Source organism: Neovison vison, chromosome 2 (assembly GCF_020171115.1).
Source record: "Neovison vison isolate M4711 chromosome 2, ASM_NN_V1, whole genome shotgun sequence".
NCBI lineage: Eukaryota > Metazoa > Chordata > Mammalia > Carnivora > Mustelidae > Neogale > Neogale vison.
In genome coordinates this window covers 205,349,207-205,368,635 of record NC_058092.1, presented here as the reverse complement: position 1 = coordinate 205,368,635, position 19,429 = coordinate 205,349,207, and the positions used below count along the sequence as shown (strand labels likewise).

Below are 19,429 nucleotides of genomic sequence, written 5' to 3'. Positions count from 1 at the left end.
TGAAGGGCTTCTGGGCCAAGGACAGAGGATGTGGCACATTAAGGCAGAGACTTATGTGACCTATGTACTTTCCACAGTTAGGGGAGTACAATAGTCAGCAGAATTTTCCAGGAGGTTTTAGAGTCGATGGTAATCTCATGTAAGTAACATAGTTAAGGACAAATGCAGGAGACACTGGAAGGCAAAGGAGGAAGGGGATGTTTGCAACCCCATGAAGGAAAGGGCAAGCAGGACAACAGTCAGCAGTAGCAAAGAGAATCAAAGGATGACAAATGGTTTTACAGATATTAAAAGAATTCCTGATGAGTTACTGCCTTAAAAAACTCAAGTGTACATCTGTCCTGGTCCTGGTGTCTGACTTGTGATGTGAAAACAAATCTGCCCTGTCCCAGGACAATGTGTGCTTTTGCAGAGGCTCCTGAGTCCAGGACATTGGATGGCTTGGTTGGCACCACTCTGTGGTACTTTTGAAATAACTCTTCCGTGAGTGCCAACTTAATGGCACACCATCCTCATTTAGTATTTTGGTCAGCACTCCTCTCTAGTCTTTCTGAAAGCATCTGAGAGACATCTTCTGAAAGAGAGTTTATTCTTGCAACCTGCTAATTCACCAAATTCACACAGTTTCAGTATTGTCTTCTTATTCTGTTTGTGGAGGATTCTGAAGCCAGCAACCATTTTTCTTAATTAACACATCCAACTTACACAATTAGTATGAGGTGTTAGTGTGCTGGAGGTACGCAGATGAGTAAGATGCTGTCCTTGCCCTCTAGAAGCTTACAGTTTAATAGAGGAGACAAATGCAAAACAGATTTTTATGTTACCAAGAGACTAGATTTTAATTGTTCCCACCACAAAAAAGAAATGACAATGATGTATTGTGATGTGATGTGGTAGCTAATGTTATTGTGGTAATCATATTATAATATATGAATATATTAATCAAAACACTATATACCTTAAGCTTATACAACTGACACTTATATGTCAATTATATCTCAATATAAGTAAATTTAAAAAGAAGAAAATTAATTACAAGCAAAAGAAAAAAGAAAAGAAAAACTTTGTCAGCTTTTTCAGATATTTTGCTATAGGGTTCAACATTTTTAAAAAATTGTATTTATATATTTGAGAGAGAGAAAGAGCAAGAGAGCGTGAGCTGGGGGAGAGGCAGATGGAGAGGGAGGCAGATTCCCTGCTGAGCAGGGAGCCTGACATGGGGCTTGGGTCCAGGACCCTGGGATCATGACCTGAATCGAAGCCAGATACTTACCCGACTGAGCCACCCAAGTGCCCTAGGTTTCAAAATTTCTTATCTTTTAAAAGTCTCTAAGTCTCTAATTATTTTTTAAAAAAATAATTTGAGACCTAGAACTTTCTTCCTTCTCAAAATAATCATCAGAGCTCTCATCAGATACTTCTTCCTTAGTCTTCTATAGACTTATTTCTGATAGGCAACATTTGTATCTTAGATGAATAAAGAGAATTGAGAAATGTCATTACTCCACTACATTTTTAATTTTTTAAAAAAGATTATTTATTTATCTATTTGACAGACAGAGATCACAAGTAGGCAGAGAGGCAAGCAGAGAGAGAGGAGGAAGCAGGCCTCCCGCCGAGCAGAGAGCCTGACACGACTCGATCCCAGAACCCGGGGATCATGACCCGAGACGAAGGCAGAGGCTTTAACCCACTGAGCCACCCAGGCGCCCCTCCACTGCATTTTTTAAAAGAATGAAATCTATTTTCTCATTTTGATTTCTACACAATAGGTGACTATTAATATTCTAAGGATAATAATTTTTACTTAAAAAATAAAACACTCACAATAATGAAGACAATTTAGAGATCTCTTTCCATAGGATATTGCAGAACAAAACCAAAACAACCAACCAAACAGATTTTTATAAAAGAAGATAGGAAGTGAAATGATGAAGATAATACCAGGGTCTTAAAAAACACAAGTTTAGAGAGGAGGGCATGGAAAATACTGCTGAACGCCAAAAGAGGAATAATTTGTCAAGCAAAGGTGAATGGAATGAGAGCACTCCAGGCAGAGGGACAATGTAAGAGCACATATAGGATTAGGGAATGACAAATGGGAGCTGTGAATGTCAGCAGTTTGTTTGTTTTGGTAGATTTAGATTATAGGCAGCCATTGTAGGATTTTGTGATGAGAGCTACATCTTAGATACCCTGTTGGATATGAGAAAGATGTGTCTGAATCACACAATATAGGGTGGGAAAGGCAGGTTAGAAGGCTAATTATGACGATCCAGGTGAGAGGGTGAGTGGCTTAAGTATGGAGAAGAGGGCATGGATTTTTGAGACACACTTTGAAGGTAAAAGCAGGCAAGACTCGGTGAACAATGACATGGGAGACAGGAAGAGAGAAGTATCCAACAGAATACTCAAGTTCAGATCCTAGTTGAATGTGAACAAACCAGTTAATTAGTCAGATGAGGTGTTGGCACATGAGCTCAGATTTTGGCATCGAAGCCTAAATCCATCACTTAATAGTTTCAAACCCTGGTAGAATCATTCAGTCTTAGTGAGTCTCAGTTTCTATTTGTAAGATAGAATAATGAGAGTGGTTTCATAGGGTTTTACTGAGAAATGAAATAAAAGATATGGGGCATCTGTAAAGTTGAAAGACTAGTTATATGTAAATATTATTGCTCAAATGCTGCCCCTGTGATCTTTACCAATCAAATCTTGCACTTCTGTTTTTAGTTTGCAAAATAAGAATGTCTTTCAATATTAACCATGGAGAAGACTAATTCCATAAATAGTGTCAAAACTTTGGATTTGGGGGTGAGGTAGGATAGAAGACAAGAGGAAATGATACTTAATCATTGTTTGTCCTGGGTAGCACTTGATTTAAAAGAAGCATTGTATTATAACAATATTGTAGCCAGTGATTGTCATAAAATATGGGAAAGGACTTAATAGTGCTGGATACATGGTTTGTTCTTATACTACTAATTTTATTTCTGCAGAAAGAAAAAGAAAAAAAACCTCTTCTAATCACAAATGGAGCTCTAAAATTCCATAAGGGTGAAAGCTCAACATATATAAGAAAGCAAGACCTAATGCTTTTTTGCTGAACATTATCACTTTCCACTCCGGGAGGGAGTGTTTTTTGATAAGAGAAGTGAAGGATTTTGAAGTATTCTGTCTTCCTATTGGTGGTCTCAAATAGCTGCCAACTTTACCAGGTGACTTAAAATTTTAACTGTTGTTCATTTAAAAAAATTTAATACCTCGGGGCACCTCGTGGCTCAGTGGGTTAAAGCCTCTGGCTTTGGCTCAGCTCTTGATCTCAGGGTCCTGGAATCGAGCCCTGCATCGGGCTCTCTGCTCCGCGGGGAGCCTGCTTCCTCCTCTCTCTCTCTCTCTCTGCCTCTCTGCCTGCTTGTGATCTCTGTCTGTCAAATTAATTAATTAATTAATTAATCAACCTTTTATTTTTTTTAATCAACCTTTTAAAAAAATTTAATACCTTACTAATGTAGTAAACGAGGCTTGGAGAAAGTGGGCTTTGAAATGTGTTTTTAAAGTTGTGCCTGATATTCTAGAGGATTTACTACATTTCAGACAAAATATTACAGTCCCAGTGAGAACAGTTGACTCAGTAGGATCTGGGAAATTGTTTGCTCTTCCCAACTCTTCCTTCCTTGCCAGTTGTAACTTTTAACTACTTCCTAGTCATGTAGCAGCTAAACAAAAATAAGTCTTGGATAGACACAAAGCCATAGCCAGATCTACTTTGACTCGACATGGGTAAGGGAGATGCTACAGCATTCTTGTTTTTTTTAAAAAAAAGTATAAAGAGTTTTGAACATCTACTGGAGCCAAAAGTTATTAAGAGTTATGTCCAGAGTGAGGTGCTCTGATGTGTTTGTGTGCATGTGTTCGGGAGTGGATGGCAAGAGATGTTTATTTTGTCACATAAGAAAGGAAGTGTTGTGGTATCTTATGAATCAGGGATCTGTTCTCAGTTTGGATTCTTTCTGTCAAAGGTGTTTTTAAACTCCGATAACCAGAGTTCATAGCTGAATCCAGACACTAGATGACAGAGCAGGAAAATATCTGTCCCTAGACATAAGGAGCCTGGTGAGTAAAGTGTGGTTAGACAGAGTGCTGCAGCATCACATAGGCTTTTTGAATTTGCAAGCAAAGAATTAGAATGCAATGTCACAATGATTCAGTATGCTAAGATTTTGCAAAATATGGGACTGAAACTGGAGGTTGTACACCTCACCCCAGACAGAGCAATGAAAGCATATACAGAGCATCCTACCTAAACAACACAGATGAACCCAGTTAGCCATGACCATGAAGGGACTTCTTTAGCTTTTTAGAAAGGAGGAACTAAAAATAGGGAAGAATAGAACTTAGGAGCATACATTGTCATATATATATAATATATTGTATACATATATTGTCATACATATATCAGTTCCCTGTTAATTCAAGGGATTCCTTGCCCCAGTGCTTTCCTATAAGCCCGGAGTTAAAAAGAAAATTCTCCAAGTCACAAAAATGACAGTGCCTAGAGCAAGTTGAACCAGGCCGGTAGTCCCCTTGCAAAATTCCCTTTGTCGCTGCCTTATTTGTGCATGTTGCTATGTTTTCAAAGCACTCAGTCCCCCTCCATAGAGGCATGAACTAAAAACAATTTCTAGTAAACATCCTTCCATTCTGCCCCCCAAATCCAGCTGCCCGTGTATTGAATAATCAGTTCTTCCTTTCCTTTTATTAGATATGCACACCTGTATCATATTAAATTCTCATATGTAAGTAGGTCTATTTATGGACTCTTTAATCTCACTAATCTGAAACTTTTCCCCCATGGGACAAATGATTATTTACTTTTTATTTTCTTATTGAAGTATAAGTAACATATAACATTATATTAGTTTCAGGCATACAACATAATGATTTGATATTTGTATATATTGTAAAATGATCACAGTGTGTCCAGTTAACATCCATCACCATGCATAGTTACAGATTTTTTTTCTTCTGATGAGAACTTTAAAGGTTTACTCTCACAAATTTTCAAATACTTAATAAAGTATTATTAACTGTAGTTACCATATGTACATTACATTCCCCATGACTTATTTTTCTAGCTGGAAGCTTGTACCTTTTGACCATCTTCACCTATTTCTCCCATCCTCCACTCCACACTTGGGTAACCACCAATTTGTTCTTTGTGTCTATGAGCTTCATTTTTTCCCCTTTTTTCTTTTTTTTGGATTCAATAGATAAGCAAGATCATCCAGTATTTGTCTTTCTTCATCTGACTTATTGACTTATTTCACTTAACATAACACCCTCAAGGTCCATTCATGTTATCACAAATGACAGGATTTCATTCTTTTTTTTTATGGAGAAAGAATATTGCAGTGTGTGTGTGTGTGTGTGCGCGTGCGAACGCGCGCATGCATGTATACAATAATCTATTCACCTTTATTCATCTCCATTTTATCCATCTGCACTTTGGTTGGTCCCTTATCTTGGTTATTGTAAATACTGCTGCAATGAACATGGGAGTACAGATATATTTTTGAGTTAGTGTTTTCATGTTCTTCATATAAATACTCAGAAGCAGAATTGCCAGATTATATGGCAGTTCTACTTTTAATTTTTTGAGGAACTTTCATACGGTTTTCCATAGTGGCTGCACCAATTTACATTCCCATCAGCAGTGCACAGGAGTTCCCTTTTCTTCCCATCCTTACCAGCAGGTGTGAGCCGCTATCTCATTGTGGGTTTGGTTTACATTTCCAGGATAATTAGTGACAGTGAGCACATTTTCACGTACCGTTTAGACATTTGTATGTCCTCTTTGCAAAAATGTCTATTCAAATCCTTAGCCCATTTTTGAGTGTTTTTGTTGTTTCAGTTATTTTTTTTATTTTTCACAATTGAGTGGCATAAATTTTATATGTGTTTTGGATATTAACTCCTTATATAGATCATGTTTGTAAATATTTTCTCATTTGGTAGGCTGCCTTTTCATTGAGTTGGTTTTCTTTGCTGTGCAGAAGCTTTTTAGTTTGGTGTAATCTCACTTGTTTGCTTTTGCTTTTGTTACTTTTGCTTTTAATATCAGATCCAAAAACAAAAATCATTTCCAATACTGATGTCAGGACGTTTGCTATGTTTTCTTTAGTTTTATGGTTTCAGGTCTTACATTCACAGCTTTAATCAATTTCGAGTTAATTACTGTATATGGTGTTAGGTAGTGGTCCAGTTCATTCTTTTACATGTGCCTGTCCAATTTTCCCAAAACCATTTACTGCAGACATTGAGCTTTCCTCATTATGTATTCTGGCTTCTTTGTCATAAATTAATTGAAAAAAATATATATGCATTTATTTCTTATCTCTCTATTCTGTTCTGTTGATCTATGTGTCTGTCTTTATGCCAATACCATACTGCCATACTGTTTTGATTACTATATTGTTTTTTTTTTAAAAGATTTTATTTATTTATTTGTCAGAGAGAAATCACAAGTAGATGGAGAGGCAGGTAGAGAGAGAGAGAGGGAAGCAGGCTCCCCGCCGAGCAGAGAGCCCGATGTGGGACTCGAGCCCAGGATCCTGAGATCATGACCCGAGCCAAAGGCAGCGGCTCAATCCACTGAGCCACCCAAGTGCCTCTTGATTACTGTATTGTAATGTAGTTTGAAATCAGTAAGTGTGACACATCCAGCTTTGTTCTTCTTTCTCTTTTTTAAAAAGACTTTATTTGTCAGAGAGAGTAAGAGAGATGGAGAGCGCACAAGCAGGGGGAGTGGGAGGTAGAGGGTGAAACAGGCTCCCTGCTGAGGAAGGAGCCCGATGCAGGACTCCATCCCAGGAGTCAGGAATCATGACCTGAACCAAAGGCAGACACTGAACTCACTGAGCCACCCAGGAGTCCTGCTCTTCTTTCTCAAGATTACTTTGGTTATTTGCTTGTGTGTGTGTGTGTTTCAACACTAATTTTAGGATTATCCTATTTCTGTGAAAAATGCCATTGGAATTTTGATAGGGGTTGTATTGAACCTGTAGGTTGCTTTTGATAGTATGAACATTTTAACAAAACTAATTCTTCCAATCCACAAGCACAGAATATCTTTCGATTTTTTGGTGTCTTCTTCAATTTCTTTTTTTTTTTTTTTAAAGATTTTATTTATTTATTTGGCAGAGAGAGATCACAAGTAGGCAGGGAGGCCGGCAGAGAGAGAGGAAGGGAAGCAGGCTCCCTGCTGAGCAGAGAGCCCTATGCAGCACTTGATCCCAGGACCCTGAGATCATGACCTGAGCCGAAGGCAGCGGCTTAACACACTGAGCCACCCAGGCGCCCCATCTTCTTCAATTTCTTTCATCAGTGTTTCATTGAACAGGTCTTTCATTCGTTAAACATTCATTAACATTCGTTCAAGTTTTTCTCAGGTATTTAATTCCTTTTGATGTAATTATAAATAGGATTGCTTTCTCAATTTCTCCTTCTGATAGTGTTATTAGCATATAGAAATACAATGGATTTTTGGATATTGATTTTTGTGCCCGGAAACTTTACTGAATTCATTTATTAGTTCTAATTGTTTATTGATCTTTAGGGCTTGCTACATATAATATCATGTCATCTGAAAATAGGGACGGTTTTATTTCTTCCTTTTTGATTCAGGTACCCTTTATTTTGATCTGATTCTTTCTTTAGGCACTGACAACAAATTTTAAAAACACCATAAATTTATAATAAATTTTTCACTGATAGAGCTAGTACGTCCTCATTTTTTTTTTTCAGAAAATTCCTTCTTTTCATTTTGATGTTTCTTATGTTGATACTTCCTACTTAATACATTTGGTTAGTTCCTATCAATCCCCTGTACAATTCAACCCCTCTCCCATCTTCCTTAATATTCATATTCAAGCCTTTTAAAATGCCCTTCAGTGGTGGTTTAAAGTTATTTTTTCCCTTTCTAACATATTCTCCTTCACCATACTCTTTCGATGAATATGGAGAAATTGAAGCAACCTGGAGATGTAACTAACCACACAAGAGTATGATTTCTTCTTTACAGTCAGATTTCATTCTTTGCTCATTTCCCTGTTTTGTACTCAGAGCTCTCATTTTTTTTTTTTTTTCAAGTCAGTTCAGGGGATTTTCTTTTTCTTGTAACAGTTAAGGTTCTCTTTCCTTTGGCCCTTCCCACAATACACCCCTCACTACCCCCCTCCCCCCAGCTAGAATCCTCACTTCTAGCCAGATTGTTCTCCCTGCAGTCACCCTACATGTCCTGGTCCTCTTTGGCCATCCTGGCCCCCAGAGGGCTCTCCTTTTTCTCAAGTTCTGATGGACACATAGCAAAAGCATAAAATGTTCATAGGACCCCTCTTATACTTAGCCAACGTGGTATGGTTACCGGTCTTTTTACCTCTATGTCCTTCTTCCCAATAGGTTATTAGAGAGGTCAAGTATATAATCTTTTTTTAAAAAGATTTTATTTATTTATTTGATAACAAGTACAAGCAGGGGGAGCAGAGGGAGAAGCAAGCTCCCTGCTGAGCAAGGAGCCCTGAGATCATAACCTGAGAGAAGGCAGACGCTTAACTGACTGAGCCACCCAGGTGCTCCATTTTATCTTTTAATTGTTCCCCTCTTCTTCTTCACCCCACCTGAGATACCATACAAGTCTGAGGTGGTGTTCTTCACTTTAGCCATTTTAACCACTGTTTCTTTAATCACCATTACTTTTGGCACCAGCCATTACACCTTCACACCTGTGCCCAGATCGTTCTATCAGAAGAATGTTTTAAAGGTGGGGTATGAGGTGAACTTAGTTTAAAGGTTTATTGAGTGTTGACTCCTCTTTGGAGAGAGCCTGTTTTCCTGATTTCTATTTTAGAGACTTCAGAGAGATAGCTTTCATGGCATCAGTCAGCACCAGGGGGCAGGAGAGAAAGCAGCATGAATGGAAACAAGCACAAACTCAAACGGACTGTGTGAGTAAGTGGCCTAAGTATACGAAACCCTCCAACACAACTCTTGGTACCTAGTAGGCAGGCAATATATGTTAGTTGAATCTTAAAGTTTCTTTTTTTTTTTCCTTTTAAAGATTTTATTTATTTGTCAGAGAGAGAGAGCGTGCGCACACAAGCAGGGGAGCAGCAGGCAGAGGGAGTAGCAGGCTCCCCACTGAGCAAGGAGCCTGATGTGGGGCTTGATCCCAGGATACTGGGATCATGACCTGGGCTGGACACAGACGCTTAACTGACTGAGTCACCCAGGTGTCCTGAATCTGAAAGTTTTAAAATCCTTTAAAATGATTTCTCTGTAAAGAAAAGGAATGGCCTTGGGTGCCCTAACCCAGGCCCCAGGGGGACAGCTCAACAGACAGTAGGAAGCTGCAAAACTAACTCTGGGACAGGATCTTACTGTCTATACACCTCATAATATCCAAGGCCCCCATCAACTGATAGTAGTCAGTGACTCACGAGCGGCCACCTGGCGGTACCAGGCACTTTTCCTGGAAGGCCCAGTTATGCAAATAAAAAACTTGCTCTACTTTAAATCCCGCCACCTTCCTTCTGAAGAAGGCACAGGGCCAGAGCATGACTGTCAGCAAATCATAACCCAAACCTACGCTGCCCGGGGGGGATCCAGAACAGACTTTATTTTCTGATGGGAGCTCGTTTGTTGAACAGGGCACTGGAAAGGCTGGATACGCTATGGTCTCTTTATATGAAACAATAGAGAGTAACCCTTACCCACTTGGGCTAAGTGCCCAACTGGCCGAGCTGAGGGCCCTCACCCGAGCTTTAGAGCTCAGTAAGGGCAAGAGTCAAAATACATACTGACTCCAAATATGCCTTCCTGGTTTTACGTGCCCATGGTACAATATGCAAAGCGACATTTTCTAACTCCTTCAGGTTCTCCCATCAAGTATAAATCATGCAGCATCTACATGCCATATCAACCCTCAGAAGTAGCAGTTATACCTTGCAAGGGGCACCGAAAAGGAACGATGAAGTATCTGAAGGGAACAGACTTGCCGATTCTGCAGCAAAATCAGCCACCAAGTCAACTATCCTTATGGTTGTCTCCCTAGTCTTGGATGGCTCCATAACCCAGGAAAGACCCTGCTATTCAGTTGAGGAAAGACAATGAGCAATAGATGAGGGATATTCTAGTCCTTAAGATTTTTTTTTTTTTAATTTGACATACAGAGATCACAAGTAGGCAGAGAGACAGGAAGAGACAGAGAGAGTGGGAAGCAGACTCCCCGCTGAGCAGAGAGCCCGATGTGGGGCTCGATCCCAGGACCCTGGGATCATGACCTGAGCCGAAGGCAGAGGCTTCAACCCACTGAGCCACCCAGGCACCCCAGGGATATACTAGTCTTGAAGGGCCTTTTGTCTGCCCTCTCCTCACAGAATGCGGAGAGTTCACTAAAACATCCTCTGTCTCTCGCTGAATTCCTGGCTGTACTCGGTCTTGCACTGTGCTTTGGGTCTTGCCTCCTAAATAACCTAACCCACTTGATACCTTCCAGAATCAAGGTCATCAAAGTCCAAATCGTGGTGGTTCCAATGGTGCCTCACATGAAAGTCAAACCAGACATCCACAGGGGACTCCTTGATAGATCAGCATGAGAGGAACCCTGACCGCTGCCCCATTCAACACCCCTGACCAGAAGGAAGTAGCTATGATCGGTAGTCGCCCCCTTTCCCCTAAGAGCAGCTATGGTGACTTCTTGGGGGGTGGGTGGGAGTGATGGAGGTTAGCTGGAAGGCAAGAAGGGAGGGACAGGACCTGCCCCTGGTAGGGGGTGGTAAGAGGAAACCACCCTTAAGAGGATTTTACACCACCCTGGAAGGAGCCCTCCACCCTTTCCCTTACGATCTACAGGTGACAAAAATGTGATTGGATGACAGGCACAGGGAGGTTAATCAGATTAAAACAGCCTGCTGACAAGCCCATAAAACCCACGAGACTAGAAACTCCAGTGGTAACCCCTTTGGGTCTGCTTCCTTTTCAGGAGCTTTGTACCATCACTTTGCAATTGCACAGTGAACCTTGCTTTGCTGCCCACCAAAAGAAAAAACAAAAAGGGGGGGAGATTTCTTAGTTACAGAAGACGTTCCTGTTATTCACAGAAAAATTTAAAAAATACAAAGAAGTAAAATGGCCAAGAAATTCTCAGTTACTCTTAATCTTACCATCTAAAAATAGGCACTATTGGGGCGCCTGGGTGGCTCAGTGGGTTAAGCTGCTGCCTTTGGCTCAGGTCATGATCTCAGGGTCCTGGGATCGAGTCCTGTATCGGGCTCTCTGCTCAGTGGGGAGCCTGCTTCCCTCTCTATCTCTCTCCCTGCCTCTCCATCTACTTGTGATTTCTCTCTGTCATATAAATAAATAAAATCTTTAAAAAAAAATAGGCACTATTAACATTTTTGGAGAATATATTTTATTTTCCATGCAGGCATGTTTTTCCTCTAAAACGGGATGACAGTATAGTCTTACTATTTTATGTTTCTCCAGAACATAACTGGTAATACCCACTTTTTTAGTTCAACATGTGATCATGAGTAGAGTCAAAAACTCCACCCAGTGTTCTAGTTTTGGCTCTGATCTAACCAGTCCCGGACAAGAGGTTAGCTTCTCTAAGTTTTAGTTCTTCATCTGTGAAAAAAAGACTTTGAAACCAGTGATACCTAAGGCACCCTTCACTCCTATCATTCTAATTGATGATGGGTAATTAAAGGAAAATAGTACGGTACAATGGCTATTGCTCTGGCATTAGCCAGGTTTTAATCCCAGCTCTAATTATGAGGTCCTGAGCAGATTTCTTGACCTCTCAGTGCCTCAGTTTCCTTATCTCTAAAATGGGATTAATAATAGTAAGCACCACCTAGGGTTGTTTAAAAAACAAATAGGTAAGACACATACAACACTTAGAACAGTTTTTGGCACATAGGAAAGGCCCAATAAACAGTAGCTATTTATCAGTAAACTAGCTCAGGCACTGGCCACCTGTGGCAATGGAACAGTAACTAAAACTGAGGGATAGGGTACTGATTTGAGAACTACCAGGGGTTGAATACATGCACTGGACACCGTGCTGTTTTCGCCTCAGCAGTTTTTATGTAATCCTCAGAACAATTCTACTTTCTCCACTTTGTGAGGAAGTCAAGGTTAGAACTTGGCTAGATTCATGTATCTTTGTGTTAAACCCAGAGACTATGTCACTTTGTTAGCTTTGACTGTGCTAAGGGGCTAGAAGGTCTACGACTAGTTGGAGGTGTTCTCCAAAAATCAAACCCAAGCACTGAGTACCTTCCCTGGTGATACTCGGCATGGGTCTTTCTCTTTAGTAACTCCAAAAATTCCAGCGTTTGACAGAATTTAAAAGACACGGAATTTTTTTTTCACATTTTACATTGTACCTTTTGTACATTTTATTTTTTTATTTTAATTTTTTAAAATATTTTATTTATTTATTTGACAGAGACAGAGATCACAAGTAGGCAGAGATGCAGGCAGAGAGAGGAAGGAAAGCAGGCCCCCTGCCGAGCAGAGAGCCCAATGTGGGGCTGGGATCCCAGAACCCTGAAGATCATGACCTGAGAGGAAGGCAGAGGCTTTAACCCACTGAGCCACCCAGGAGCCCCCCTTTAGTACATTTTAATTGAGTAGTAGATCTCGAAGTTAATAGAGGACAGTTAGGACGTGGGTTTTAGAAAAATAATTTATACTCAACTTAGGAATTTAATTTTATGGTTGTAACTGATGGTCTAAAAACTCCCCAAACTAAACAAAGGAATGGAACCTCAGCAAAAGTAACTGGCTTGGGAGAGAGTCATGAAATTTACAGGGAGATATTTTAACATTTTGGTTTCCACCGCACTGCCAAAGGATGTCAGAACTGAGTTGAGGGATTTGGACTGACCACTGGCTCTGTGGCTGACCATCCACGTGAGCAAAAAAGGCCATCTGGTTTCTGGCTTTACTTTTCTCTTCCAAAGAGAGAAACTGAAGAATACACCGAAACACAAAGTGCCTTGTAATTAAATGCGACGTCCCGTTTGAAGGGGAAATAAAGAAATTTATTAACATTTGTTAGAGAACTTGGTAATTCTTAGCAGTTTTCATCCACTGTGATGAATTTTGATTCACCCTTATTAAAAAACACGCAGCCAACCTCTGATTGCTCCAGGTTAAGGCGAGGGAAAAGATAAGCAGATGCACCAAACGGTGAACAATATAAACATTTTGAATAAACCTTGAAAGGATCCACAACTCTTCTGCGCTTAGTTTTAAACTGTGTACCGACGCCTCACGACGCAAAAGGCATTTCCTTCCCTGCAGCCTTACTGAGCTGGCGCGCAGCCCGGACGAGATTTGCGGCTCTCTCCTGGCCTGCACCCGCTCTGTGCTTCGCGATGCGCCCTCCACGCCCCCTCGCCCAGGGTTCGCGTTACGGAGCTCGGTCCAGCTGCTGGCCGAGTCCCCAGCACTCCCCGGAGCGCCACGGCTGTCACGTTCCCAGGGCGAGGGCTCGCGCCCCAGTCGGGCGCTGGTTGGTCGTGCCGCGGGGCCAGCCGCCCGGTGATTGGTCCGAGGGACTGGTTCACGTGTTCCGGAGCCCATAAGCTGCCTCTCCCGCTCCACACCCGCAATCCGCCGGAGCTCCAGACGAACTCTGACGGAGGGGAGCTGGGTGCGAACTCACGCAGACCATCGAGAGCCGGCACTCGCGGTCCGCCGCCGCCTCTCTGCCTAATGAGCTGCACCAGGTAGGTTCACCTCGGACTCCCAGTCTCACAGTAGAGGGGAGTGCACAGCTGTAGGGAGGTTGGGCGGCGTGGTCCTTAGGGCATCACCACAGATGGAGACGCCGGAGGACTGCTAGCTGGCTGACTGCAGAGTTGAATCTGGCCCTAGGGAAGACTCGGATTGTGGAGATTGCTCAGAAGTTCTTAGCCAAAGCTTATTTTGGTGATTAGCATCCCAAACCAGCAACTTGAGTACTGACTGCCTCTTGGATTCCGACTGTTCTCTTTCGATCCAGCACAAATGTCCTAAGAACTGGGGCAGCTTTTGGGAATCGCATCTTGATCTTTCTGGTTGAGGAGTTTGGGTTGTGTGTGTTGGGGGGGGGGAGTGGACTGCAGTACGGTGTTCTTGCATTCTTTCGCCCTCCTGCACCTTTTGGGTCATGGTTTGCTGTAGTAAACAATGGGGAACCGCGGAGTCTGAGCAAATGACGATTTTTTATAAACTCTAGACCAGGATTTGAAATTGCAGGGAAATTGCCGGACCCTAAAACTGTAAGCGCAAAAAGTAAAAATGTAAAAAAACAAAACTTAAAACAAAAAACCTTCCATAATACTACTTGTAATAGGTTCTCCAGACGTGGCATACTTAACAGAAGACTTCTCTAAAAACCCTGTTAACTATTACTAGATGCACAAATACAGCTTTAGCTGTAGTTCTAAGTTTGTAGGCCTCCATAAAAATACATTCTGTGCATGTTCTTAACATTATCTGTGTGTTGATGACAATTTATTATTTGCCTATGTAGTTAGAGCTGCTGTGAAGTTACTGAAGACAGATTGAGAAACGTCATGTACAGTGCACACACAACTCCTATCTGTACAGATAGGATGGGGGAAAAATCATGAGCTTGGCAATGTGTATGGAGGGCTAAATTAGGCCAGGAAAAAAAACCCTGATGGACACTTCTGAATTTATTACTGCTGAGCATAGTTATGTTTAAATTTTAAAATAGCTTTATTATTTTGCTATTTATAAATACCCATTGCTGAACATTAGAAAATACCAAAAAAGTACAAAGATAAAAATAGATGATCAGTAATCCTACTGCCTGGAGAGATGTAACTTTTTGGTGTATTTCCCATTAAGTATTTATAAATTCGTATAGACAATATATAATAAAAACAGTCCAATTTTCAGGTAAGTAGCTTTTTCCAGCTATGTGTATTTGTCATGAATATCTTCCATGAAATCTAGATTATGTGAATTTTTTCTGTAAGTGCGTGAACTGCTGACAGGCATTTCAGTTGGTTACTGAAAAACGAGGATGAACACGATGAAGTGCAAAGCTAATCCTCTGACTTCATTTTTCCAGCCTTCTCACTCTCAAAACTGCTCCCTGAGAATTTTATTGCTACATTTTTTCTTTTGAAGTGGATTACCTTTCCAGGGGAAGTGTAATCTAATAGCAAAATCAGCAGAGCTGCCAGAGGGAGCACAGAGTCTGGACCCATGGTCTGGAACCTCTCTGCTCTTGAGAATCACCTGGAAAAGCTCTGGTCCCCACCCCCAAGAGGTTCTGCCTCAGTGGCTCTGAATCCCAGGAATTGTCATTAAAAAAAGACGCGCAACTCTCTAGGCCATTGTGACTAGACAGGTTCAGAAAAGAGCAAATTGGTTCCTAGAGGACCAATTAGAGATGATCGCAAACAGTCCCTTCCAAGTGTTTTAAGCAGTTAATACATGGCCTTGCAGTCTGTCAAGGACGTAGCCAAACATAGGATGCAAAATCTGATCATCTAATACTGTTTTCTTTTACTATATATGATAGCACATCCCTGATGCTTAACTGTGCTGGTTACAGTTACATCAGTACAAAACTAGTACATGTAAATAGTACATACATATAAAGTACATACATACATAACACATGTATAGTACAAAGTAGTACATACATAACTTGGAACTTGGGGAGGAGATTCCAGATCAGGTGATAACCCCTCTTCTTTTGTATTTCAGAATGATCCAGGTTTTAGATCCGAGGCCTTTGACAAGTTCAGTCATGCCAGTGGATGTGGCCATGAGGCTCTGCTTGGCTCATTCACCACCTCTGAAGAGTTTCCTGGGCCCGTACGACCTCCAACGAAGACATTTTGTGAACAAATTAAAGCCTCTGAAATCGTGTCTCAATATAAAACAGGAATCCAAATCACAGAATGAGTGGAAGCATTCACATGACCAGGCCAAGAAGCGGGTTGTGTTTGCTGACTCCAAGGGGCTCGCTCTCACTGCCATCCATGTCTTCTCAGACCTCCCAGAAGAACCCACGTGGGATCTCCAGTTTGATCTCTTGGACCTTAATGATATCTCCTCTGGTTTAAAACTCCATGAGGAGAAAAACTTGATTTTAGATTTCCCACAGCCTTCAACGGATTACCTAAGTTTTCGGAACCATTTTCAGAAGAATTTTGTCTGTCTAGAGAACTGCTCTTTGCAGGAGCGAACAGTGACTGGAACTGTGAAAGTGAAAAACATGAGCTTTGAGAAGAAGGTTCAGATTCGTATCACTTTTGATACCTGGAAAAGCTACACTGATGTGGACTGTGTCTACATGAAAAATGTGTATGGTGGCTCAGATAGTGACACCTTCTCATTTGCCATTGACTTACCCTCTGTCATTCCAACAGAGGAGAAAATTGAGTTCTGCATTTCTTACCATACTAATGGGCAGGTCTTCTGGGACAACAACGAGGGTCAGAATTACAGAATTGTCCATGTACAATGGAAACCTGATGGAGTGCAGACACAGATGGCATCTCAGGACGGTGCATTCCACCAGGTGCCCCCCAAGACTGAGTCAGAGTCCCCCATCTTTGGCAGTCCAAGGCTGGCTAGTGGGCTTTTCCCAGAATGGCAGAGCTGGGGGAGAATGGAGAACTTGGCCTCTTACCGATGATTAAGTAACTCAGTGACTGGTTTTGACCTGGTGCATTTCCCATGTAATTCTAGGTCTGTATTGCTCAATATTAGGAAGTCTGTGCTACTTGCCTTACTAGGTTTAGTTTTGAGCTTTTGAGACCTGGCTACAAAAAGACCAGCTTCTTGAGAATTTACTGTTGCGGTCTGTACGATGATACTGTTTCGCTTTGGAGGATCAGGTAACATCCTAGAAGCCTGTTTTTGTTCTAAAAAGTAATACTGTTCAATGCCCTTTTTCCTCCCCTCTCAATTCACAAGCTTTCACGTTGGGCAAGGAAAGGTTGGAAAGGACAGTTGATGGTGATGGAAAGCTGTTTTAATGGTATGAGAAATGTCTGAAAAGTGCACACAAAAGGGCTCTGCAGCTCAAGTCAGAGTAGGAGCAGTCTGATACTTCACTGTTGGTGAGAAAATGTAAGGTTACTTTGTGTTTTTAAGTTGGTTTTACAGTTCTCTCCTATGGAAATAATTTGTGGGGGTGGGAGAGGGAAGATTCCATGTTATGTATTCTTGTGGAGAAAAACCAAACTGCAGAGGTGTTGGGAGGTTTTGGGGAAAGGTGAATTAAATTCTGGAAAGCAAGATTTTAAATGAAGCCTTTTCAAACGTGATCTATGAAAAACACGATTTGGGGAAAGTTTAAGCAAATCTGGCTTTGCAGTCTTCAGGTTATGAGTGCTCTTGTTTGTGATCAAGGCGTCATGCTCAGGGACTCAGTAAAAAGATTGCTCTTTGCAAGTGCCTTGATTGAGCCAGAATACTGTGTTGATCCCAAATATCTGAAGGGTCATCTGATAACTCAAGAGTGACTTCACAAGAAGGTCCACTCTGTATATTGGCATACCTTTTGCAATACTGTTGTATCTTTGAGAGTGTTGCCAGTGTATACAACTTGCATCCTTCATATTGAAGGTGACTCATTTTTCTGCTGCTTTTTCCATGTGATACTGGAAGTGAGGACTGAAACCAATTCTTAATTCAAGAATCCAGTACTTTGCACATCGAAGCAGCAGTCTATTGTGCCTATTTGTTTTAAGTCTTTCTACCAATTTCTTTGAAGGACAAATATTTTTTTAAATAGATGTGAATTGTTCGGATTGTAATAGAATTGTTTTGTCCTCAAATGTTGGCTTCTGTCATTGTGTACATCCATTGAGAGGTATTCAGAGAATGCAGTTAATTTTAACAGGTGTGATCTGCCATGCTGGAAGAGTATATTGGAATAACTCTGCTGTGACAGTGTTTGAGGCTGGGCTAGCACACCCACAGTTTTTCTATTCTAAGTATTTCACTGTCCTATAGCTACCCTTTGTGAACTTTTCTTTAAAAATAAAAGCGTTTGATACAAGACCAGAGTATGTGTTCTTTCTCAAAAGCCACAAGTCAAATAAACCATCAACTGAGATTGTCCTGTTTTTTTTTTTTTAAAGATTTTATTTATTCATTTGACAGAGATCACAAGTAGGCAGAGAGGCAGGCAGAGAGAGAGAGGAGGAAGCAGGCTCCCTGCCGAGCAGAGAGCCTGATGTGGGGCTCGATCCGAGGATCCTGGGATCATGACCTGAGCTAAAGGCAGAGGCTTTAACCCACTGAGCCACCCAGGTGCCCCGAGATTGTCCTGTTTTAAGAACTGAGCAAAGATAGTTTGGACCAGGAATTCGATTCACCTAAGGGTATTCAGATGGTTCTATTCTCATTAGTGCACTATGGCTAGGGTCCAGGAGCAGTGACTTCAGCTGCTGTGACTATTCTCCAATTATCCCCATTGGTACTCAACTGCGGCTCATGCATATTGTCTGCCGTATCAGAGTTCTGTTGGGGGCCACTCCAGCTTTAAAATGGAGATGGTGTGGGAAGAGCTGGAGTGGGCTACTCTACCTACCTCTTACGCTCTAGCACCTTCCTGAAGGGGCAAAGGTTGGAGCTGCACAGAGGGCATATGGGCACCAGTCCCGGACTGAAGAGAGGGTCAGCCCCTGCAGTGAGAGGCAGCAGATTAATGAAACTTAAGTTGTAGTTCAGTTCTTAAAGTTCCAGAAAGGGCTTCTGTATGGGTTAGTTGTAAACTACAGGCCTGCAGGCTGTATCTGGCTACAGGTATATCTTGACAGGAGGTGTCTACAACCAGGATCTTAGTCTGGATAGGAAGAATTTTAGGGGTTCTAGTACCTAAAGAAGTAGTTGATAGCACACCCAAGATGACACCCTGTACACCATGATCAAGATGAATATGGCCTTGAAAATATAAAAAAGTCTAGATCCCCCCCCCACCCCCACCATACTCCTCCAGGACAAAACACCTGAAAATGCTAGATAATTTTGAACTATAATTTTGAACTATAATACATTTTAAGAGTACTGCTGAGCTGGGAAGAAAGGAAGGATGGCCTTAAAGGCTGCCTCTGCCCCCTAAAGAAAAAGCAAAGCAGGACTCCAGAGAGTAAATGTATACAAAAGCTGACAGTTGTCCTGAAGTCACTTGCTAATCCCCTGGTGATCAATACTAGTTTTTTTTAACATCTATGGTTGCTAAGGGGTCAGAAATGAAGGTTAGTGTCCATTAAGCTGGGAGGTGGTCACTGTGAGTATCTAGCATAGCTAGGACCAAGAAAGGATACAACTGCATTAAAATAACCCTTCTAGAAATTCAACGAGGAAAGATGCTTGTACC

The 19,429-nt window shown here is 41.4% G+C and overlaps 1 protein-coding gene across 2 annotated transcripts; it reads left to right on the top strand.

Moving 5' to 3' along the window:
• Positions 1-13,655: 13,655 nt before the first annotated feature.
• On the top strand, positions 13,656-18,108 carry PPP1R3C (protein phosphatase 1 regulatory subunit 3C). 2 transcript variants are annotated; one of them, XM_044240094.1, is made up of 2 exons: positions 13,656-13,799; positions 15,799-18,108. In XM_044240094.1, the coding sequence occupies exons 1-2, from the start codon at positions 13,786-13,788 to the stop codon at positions 16,733-16,735; spliced, it is 951 nt and encodes a 316-aa protein (XP_044096029.1). In that variant the 5' UTR covers positions 13,656-13,785; the 3' UTR covers positions 16,736-18,108. The 2 variants fall into 2 exon arrangements, with proteins under 2 accessions (XP_044096029.1, XP_044096030.1); XM_044240095.1 differs by lacking the exon at positions 13,656-13,799 and adding an exon at positions 14,818-15,355.
• Positions 18,109-19,429: the final 1,321 nt, after the last annotated feature.